Source organism: Panthera uncia, chromosome B4 (genome assembly GCF_023721935.1).
Source record: "Panthera uncia isolate 11264 chromosome B4, Puncia_PCG_1.0, whole genome shotgun sequence".
In the NCBI taxonomy this organism is placed as follows: Eukaryota; Metazoa; Chordata; class Mammalia; order Carnivora; family Felidae; genus Panthera; species Panthera uncia.
Window position 1 is genome coordinate 130155599 of NC_064809.1, and position 8367 is coordinate 130163965.

The 8367-nt window shown below is 42.4% G+C and overlaps 1 protein-coding gene across 23 annotated transcripts in view; it reads left to right on the forward strand.

The window, feature by feature from the left end:
* The window catches only part of TNRC6B (trinucleotide repeat containing adaptor 6B), a 249989-nt gene extending 242246 nt beyond the window's left edge, over positions 1-7743 (forward strand). For all 23 annotated transcript variants that reach the window (XM_049627530.1, XM_049627529.1, XM_049627537.1 and 20 more), the window contains one exon: positions 632-7743. In XM_049627530.1, coding sequence (XP_049483487.1) covers positions 632-1019 — 388 coding nt within the window. In that variant the 3' untranslated portion in view covers positions 1020-7743. The remainder of the gene's footprint in view (positions 1-631) is intronic.
* The last annotated feature ends 624 nt before the right edge of the window (positions 7744-8367 follow it).

Sequence of the window (8367 nt, forward strand, 5' to 3'; positions counted from 1 at the left end):
TCCAGATGTGTGAGGTTGAGTCACCTTGATGTTTGCACTGTGACCTTTTACCTCCCATTGGGAAAAGAAAGATGACATTTTTCTCAACATACAAATTCCAAAAGGATAGCGATACGTGGTACCCCCTAGTAGTCTTTGGAGGTCTTGAGATTTAGTGATCCCTTACTGCTTTAGTACAGTATTTCTCAATCACCTGGTCTGGTTAAAATGCAGGTTTTGATCCCATAGGCCTGGGGTGGGGCCTGTGATTCTGCATTTTAGAAAGCTTCCAGGGGATGTGGAAGCTGCTGGTCAGAGGAGCATACTTTGAACATCAAGGACTCTGGGACTCGAAACCCTCAGTCCGTGGGGCGCCTGGGTGGCGCAGTCGGTTAAGCGTCCGACTTCAGCCAGGTCACGATCTCGCAGTCCGTGAGTTCGAGCCCCGCGTCGGGCTCTGGGCTGATGGCTCAGAGCCTGGAGCCTGTTTCCGATTCTGTGTCTCCCTCTCTCTCTGCCCCTCCCCCGTTCATGCTCTGTCTCTCTCTGTCCCAAAAATAAAAAAAAATTAAAAAAAAAGAAACCCTCAGTCCGTGCAGGTGCTTTAGGATTTCCCTCAAATCCATAGCTCTTTCCCTCCCCTTTCTTCCAGGTGTGTGCTGGGAAACACTACCATCCTGGCTGAGTTTGCCACCGATGATGAAGTCAGCCGCTTTCTGGCACAAGCTCAGCCCCCTACACCTGCAGCAACCCCAAGTGCACCCGCCGCAGGTTGGCAGTCGCTGGAGACCGGCCAGACCCAGTCAGATCCCGTCGGACCTGCTTTGAATCTTTTCGGTGGGTCCACAGGGCTCGGGCAGTGGAGCAGCAGTGCTGGCGGCAGCAGCGGGGCCGATCTTGCTGGCGCTTCGTTGTGGGGGCCCCCAAACTATTCTTCTAGCTTGTGGGGAGTCCCAACTGTGGAAGATCCCCATAGGATGGGCAGCCCTGCTCCCTTACTACCTGGTGACCTTCTGGGAGGAGGGTCGGATTCAATCTGAACTTAAAACTTTCAACTCTGACCTCGTGACCTTTTTTGGAACAGCAGCAGCACTAACTTGACCTTTTCGTTTTTTTTTTCAACTTGCAATAAATACATTTTTAAAAGGAAAAAAGAAAACGGAGAGAGAAAAAAAAAAGGTGGGTCATTGACAGACTGTCTGAGCACATAGTTGCCTCCCTTATAACTTCAGTTTTTTCGTTTGGAATATGAATCCAAAAAGAGAACATATCACTCTTGAAATACTTGAATCATGAACGCCAACCTAGAAAGACAATGTGAAGCAAGTACACATACCATTTAAATTTAAACACAAAAAAATTAAAAAAATTAGTTTCTAGTTTTTCACTTTTTTCATGTTATATGGAAGTTGTTGCTAAGAAACATATATACTGAAAAAAAATAGCTTTTTAACTTTGTTTGCACTGGGTGTGTTTCCGTCCTTAGGTCTACCACGTTTGGGAGGGAGGGGAATTCAAAAGAATTGTTGGGGTGGGGGGGGGAAGACTTGACGGAGCCTCACTTTAAAAACAAAAACACAAAAAACCTAAAAAAAAAAAAAAAAAAGGAAAAAATTTGTGATTGGCTGGTTGATAAATACCAGTGTGTTCTGGCACATGTAACTGCCCAGGCATGCTCGTTCTGGTATGTGTGTGCACGTGTGTTCATGTGCATTTGCGTGCATCCTTCTCTCTGTCTCTGTGTGTGCGTGTGCCCGTGTCCTCCTCCCCCTGCCCCACCCGATCTCTCCGAACGCTGCGTTGCTAACAGTCTGCAGGCTGGCTGGCCGGCCATCTGCTTTTTATTTTTTTTTTTTATTTTTATTTTTTTTAACTATGAGAACACACAAGCACCGGGAGCCACTGCTTACTTAAAGCAACTCCGTTGGGCTGCATTAAGATGAACAGAGTGCTTTTTAATGATTAAAGCAGGGAGCTCCTTTACATTTGCAAATTAGCCTGAGCGAGTTTTCTCTTGCTTTTCTTTCGACCTAGCAGTAGAGCGGAGCACTGCCAAGTCCCAAAAAAGTAGTAGGAGAGAGGAGGTACCTCTTGGAGCAACCGTGTGTTTTATTTATTTCTGTTTTTTAAAGTAAGTGGCCACCAGGCACGTCGGGATATCTGTTAAGTTTCACGCAGGCCTTTTCTTTTCATTAATTTGAACGGGAACAGACGATGAGAGAGTTTTTACTTCTGTGGTGTCTCAAAAGCAGAAAAACCACGTTCCCCCTTTCTTGTTGTAATAGGGTATGAGGAATTCATCAGAAAGTCAGGTAATGCTGAATTGGTTCTCTTTTTCATTGTGTGAAAACAAAACAAGTAACTCGTGAGCAGCTGCAGCTTCTCCCTCTCTGCTCCTCTCTCGCCGAGCGTTACCTGTGCCAGGCCGCGGCGCGCTACAGCACCAGGCCATCACTGACAGAAACGTTTACTTAACGAATGTTCTTAAACCAGTGTGTACTTCAAGCGTTTCCTTTTGTTCCTCTGTGTTGTGTATTTCCTGTGTATGTGGTTTTGCTTAGGCAGGTATAACTTAGCAAAGACTTTTAAGTATTGCACCTTTTTTTGGTTTTGACCTCTTTATTTTTTTTTTTCCTTGTAATGTTGCTTTTTTATTTTGGTATTTAAAGACTTTTTTTTTTTTTTAAAGCATCAATGTAGTAGTACTCTGGGCCGAATAGGGGGCAACTTTTAATCCACAGTTATCACCAACATGTATGTACTTATGTTGGAATCAACATGTATCAAACTGCTTTTTGTGAAGAGTTCTAGCAGACCTGAAGGGGTACCCCTTTATACAAAGCAGATGGCTGGCGGGGCGGGGGGTGGTGGGGAGGGAGGGGAACGTATGCCGGTAATGTGCTAGCACTTGTGTGGACATCCCAGTCTGCATTATACTGTTTAACATAAAGTGCCGACATTCTGTACCAGCAAATACCTGCCCATTCCAACCCTTGGTGGGAGCAGACCTCTACTGTCCTCCATAACTTGCTGCTAGTGAGGACAAGGGAGTTTTTCTTTCTTTAGCATCTTCAGTGAAGGATACAACAATGCCTAATGTATTTGACTTTTAGCTTGTGTCTGTGTGTAGGTGGGTGGGTGGGTGTGTATAGGAAAAGGCAAAAACGAATTATTTGCATCAAGTGGTTTTATGAGACAAAGAGTGGGAATTCTGTAGTCCTCTGGCTTACCCTGTTGATTATAAACCTAGCCTCAAAAGAGATTGACATGTGTAATTCAAGTAAGCATTCGCTCTTGGAAGTCTTTATGCACCCTTTGTGGAAAGGTGGTCAAACTTGAGTCTCCAGCGTTGGTTCAGTCCCATTGGATGCCTTGTAGAAAACTGACTGTGCCCTCTTCCTGCTCTCCGGTTTTCATCACCACCACCATGCCCCTTCCATCTCTGCCCATGTACAAAAATGTCTCCTTCTGGTCCCCTCTGCCTGCTCTCTGTGTGAGGAGCAAAACCCTGTGGTGTGTGGTGACGTCCAGGTGGAGAGCAGCTGTGTTCAGCCATCTACAGAAGGCGAAATCTTAGTGGCCCTGGGCCAGGAGCATGTCCCGAGGCTCCCACGAGCCCGTGACAGCCCTGTCCACTGCCGTGATTCCCTGTCGTGTCCTGCCCCCCCCTCCCTCCTCCTGCCTGCTGGTTCCTTGGCCTGCACTATGGGTTAGTTGAGTTCCTTACGATACTACGGTGAAAGCCGGGTGCTAGAGCCCCTCTTGTTTACAAGACATAATGAGGGATTTGAAATATGTAAAAATAAACATGAGAAGCTCAAATGTTCTTCCATCTTAAGCTTAAAGGGAAAAAATTAAAAACTTAAAAAAAAAAAAAGACCAAAAAGTGCGTATATATATACATATAAATATATATTTTAGATGAAGACTAACTCTGGGAGCATTTAACAGTGTTTTTTGTTTTTGTTTTTAACATTTATTTTCCTGCTTTAAAATTTGCAAGCATTCTCAGGAATTCTAGGGTAGGAAGCCAGTTTTTTGAAGATGGTTTATTTAACCGTATCTTATCCTAGATAGACGGCTGTTTCTTTCCTGTTCATAAACTTTTACAAGTTCCTGAAACTTCAAAAAGTTGAAACAATTTTTACTTAAAAAAAAAAAAATGTAAAGTCTCCAAACATTATTGTCATACTGGGGATCACACATTTTAAAACACATAGAAAGAAATATTTTTTAAAAATGATCAATTTAGCAGCAACAGGTCAATTCGTTATCTTTAAAAACACGGGAGAAGGATTAGCTTTCTAAGAGCTTTATCATGGATTCGTTTGAAATTGTGTGTCATTTAGTGGGAGCGTTTGGTTTTTATAAATGGGAACGTCATCACTCTGTTCCTTTCCATTTAAGATTGAACTGACATCTCCCCTAATGATTGTTTTTGTTTTGTTTTTTTTTTAAGGGAACCCTTCTCCCTGCCCCTCAAACCCCAGGACAAAAGAAAGAAAGAAAGAAACAACAACTTAGGGGGAAAAAAAAAAAAAGTAAACTCTAATCTGTAAAATAGTACGGTTGGATTGCTGAGAATCTATGTAAAGAGCTAGGAAATATAGGTTAATAATTTTTGGAACAAATTTTAAATATAGGCATTACTAGAGGAAAATATCTATGGACTGTTCTATTAACAAAGAATGTCTGTCTTACCTCCGTTTGTTATGGGAGGAGGAGAAAAGAAGAATCTAATAAGGAACAAGTGATTTTACTTTTTTAGCTCCCAGCTACTGTTGTGCTCATTTTAATTGCTGTTTTGAAGATCTGCTGCTTAATTATCCCCATCCCTCAGCTGGAGATGTGGAGTATTTCCTTTCGATTTTTCATGACGTTGAATTCTCCTTTTGTATTCCCTCCTGGGGCCGGGGGTCAGAATTCCCAAGCATGACCACAGCTGCTTTTAAACATCTAAGCTTCCCAGTGGGAAAGAAACTCCAGCTTGACAGGTAAAGGGAGTGGGTGGGGTTGCTGCCTGCAATTTCTCTAAAGCCGCTTTAGTGCCTTCGTACATACACCCAGACATCCTAAGCAGGGGGAACGCGTGTGTATGTGCATGTGGTCCAGTCACTCCGCAGACATTAAGACACTTGCCCATTAAGGAAATCGGAGTGGTTCTGGACAGGCCCCACAGGCAGTGGGCTAAATTGAAAATAAACAGAAATCAAGGAAGTTAAATATGCTTTCATGTCTCAGTAATGTGGAATGCCAAGATCCTTCCTTGTGTTATCGCCCTCGTTACTGGGTACTGACGTCTCCACGTGTGTCATTGTGACAACCACATACAGTGATTTGGAAAGTCTGTCTGTGTTGGGCCAGTAGAAAGGGGTTCCTGTTTTTCTGCTCCTGTCCTCCCTTGTCTCCTCTCTTTCCCCCAACTCTGCCCCCCCACCTTCTTTTTTTTTTTTTTTTTTTTTTTTGGTCAACTTCATGGAAGCTTTGCTTTATTGGTTGGCAGTGACCTAAGAAAAGGATATAGTGAGAATATAATGGAAGAAAAAAACTCTTTTCTTTCCGTGATATTCTTTGGCAAGAGCCATGTCTGCTGAGAGGTTAAGTGGCTTCCATACACTTAGAAAATTCGGTGGGAGCGGCTTCTCTTCCACCACATTCTGGCATGTGTACAGAGGTTTGCTGGTCACCTCTCATTATGTAGATTTATTTTGTAAACATTTCGATCATGTAAATTTGAGCTTTCCAATTTTTACTAGTTTCCTTTATTTTTTAAACACTTGATTACTAGTGGCTGGAGGTGTCCATCTTTCAAACATCACAAACTTGGTTTCTGTCTACCACATGAGTCGCCAAAAAAATAAAAAAATAAAAAAATAAGCACTCGTGGGGAAGAGATGTCTTCCATCAGACTGGAGACCTCTACTGGCAATTTAAATCCAGTGCCATGACCTAATTTTAGGTGTTTAAAAAAAAAAAAAAAATACAAAAAAAAAACAAAAACCCACAAAGTTCAGATCTCCGAGACACTGTGAAGAAATGGATGGCCCATGTGGCATCTCTGGTTCCTCCGTACCTAGCCCTTGATTTTTTGCATTTACAACATGCACAGAAGTTAACTTAGCAGTGATGGCATGTCAAGGTTCCAAAGCAAATTCTTTCATCAGTATCCCCCAGTAAATAATTATCCATTGATTGCCATTCGATCAGTTTTATTTATAGCAGCTTAATTTTCTAATCAGATGGCTCCTGTTCTAAGAACTTTGCCACCTCTTCTGATATGAATGTAGCATAAATGAGCAGTCGGTTCTTCCAAGTTCCTGTGGGTTGAACGTGGGATCTAAGATATGCAAAAAAATAAATAAGAAGAAGAAAAAAGAGAGGAAAAGAAATCCCTGCCTAAGAATTTGGAAGAACTTTTATTAATATATCTAGCAGAAACTAACATTTCACGGGCTACTGACTTGTTGCAAAGATTCACTCGAATTTTTGCCACTTGTCGGGGGGGCAGTTTTTGTAGGGTTAACAGCCAGATTCCATATCGACCTCAGATGCTGTGTACTTTTTAATTTTACTTTTTTATATTTTGCCATCTTGACTCTTAAACAAAATGAAGATGTCTCTGTGTTGAGAAAAACGCTTAAGCCAAGCCTGTTTTCCTCTGCAGTGTAAATAAGATGTTTTCAGCAGACTTGGCTATAACAGCCGTCTCTAAGATTAGGGAACAATTGAGTCTTTATGTAAGAAAGGTCCCCTTCTCCCCCATCCTCAGAGTTCAGATTCAATATATAACACTTTGTAGGTTATTGTTTGGGATTTGGGTTTTTTTTCTTTTAACTATCTATAGGGTCTTTTACTAAGCGTAGAGACACATGTTTAGCTGGTTAAAAAACAAAATCAAACTTTTTCTTCAGTGTTTTTGCCAAGTTTTGTCACACTTCATTCATGTCTGTGCATTAACTATGCTGCTTAGTGTTGCTGCAAAAAGAAATGTATTCTTGAATTGTTTTCCTTTCTGTGAGTGTACAGCTAAGGCTGCATGTAATGGTGCAGATGAAAATATTCCAGCCTCTGTGTCTACAGGGAGTTGTCAATCTGTAGACCTCAGCACTCTTTCAGAAAATAGGGTGCCCTCACCCTCTGCTGCACACCGCACCCTCTTAGCTTTCTTATCTACAACTACAGGGTGTCCACACAGTCTAGAAGCAGGCAAAAATACATAATGTTGTCAAGAACATCAACAATCTGTTTTAAAAAAAAAAAAAACCATAGAATGTTCTCTGTGTTTCCAGAGTTAGTGCATACCCTGTCATAAGCTCTGTAGGTTTATGGCCAGTGCCAAAGGTGTGTGTATTTTCAGAGATGGTCCCCACTTGTTAATGACGGTGTTGTTTTCTTGACCTTGAATCTGATAAAGGAGGTACTGGCATCACATTCTTAGATTTAAAATAGTTCTCAACTTCAGGAGTCTATGAACACAGTAGTAATGGAATAAAAATAGAACGTTGACCCTCCCTAACCTGCCCAGAATGCCTCCCCGCTGCCTGCACCGCCAAAGAGGCCATGAACATTTACAGGATGGTGAAGGGAACACCGGTCAGGAAACAGAGCTACTCCCCACCGGCTGGGCATTCCTGCTCTCCTTATGTGTGTGGTCACTCAGACTAGAGCTGAAAGAATTACCAAGTATTCTAACATTTGAGTGGTTTTTAAAATGTCAATCTCTTGTATCCTACCACCACCACCACTAAAAAAAAAAAAAGAGAAGACCGAAGCTGCCAGTGTTTGCCTCACAGAATTTAAATAGTTCTTTTCACTTGGCTATACAGCTGAATTTGTTTTTAAAGAGAAACTATGCACACCAGGAAACATGGTACCACCCTGACTGAAGGGTCTCTGCAAGATTCAGTCATGGGGTCTTCGTTGTGACAAACACTAGTTCTGTCCCTGGGGAAAGGAAAGGTCAGATAAAGGCAAGAAGTGTTGTGTTGTAAATTAAAAAAAGAAAGAAAGAAAGAAAGAAATCGTGTTTCCGTAAAGCACTTTGTGCCTCGGTTTATTTTTCACACTGTCAGTCACCACTTTGGAAGTCCATTCCCAATCGCCATTGACCCCTCTCGAGCCAAGATTAATACGCTGAGACTGTTGTTTTCAAAGAGCTTAATTCCTCTTTACTGCTAGTGGGGAGCAGCAAAACTGTAAAGGTACTTTACAGTATAGTCGTTGCAGAGATGTGAAACGAAGTGCTTTTCTTCCCCTTCACCCCTGCTTTCCTGGACCTCACCCTCAATCTGGCATTCCTTCTCCCTCGGCTCCTGAAAGGTGTGCACGGTTCTCAGAGGGCTGGGTTGTGCAAGGTCACTGGAGGTGAGCTAGCCGTCCCGCAGAGCT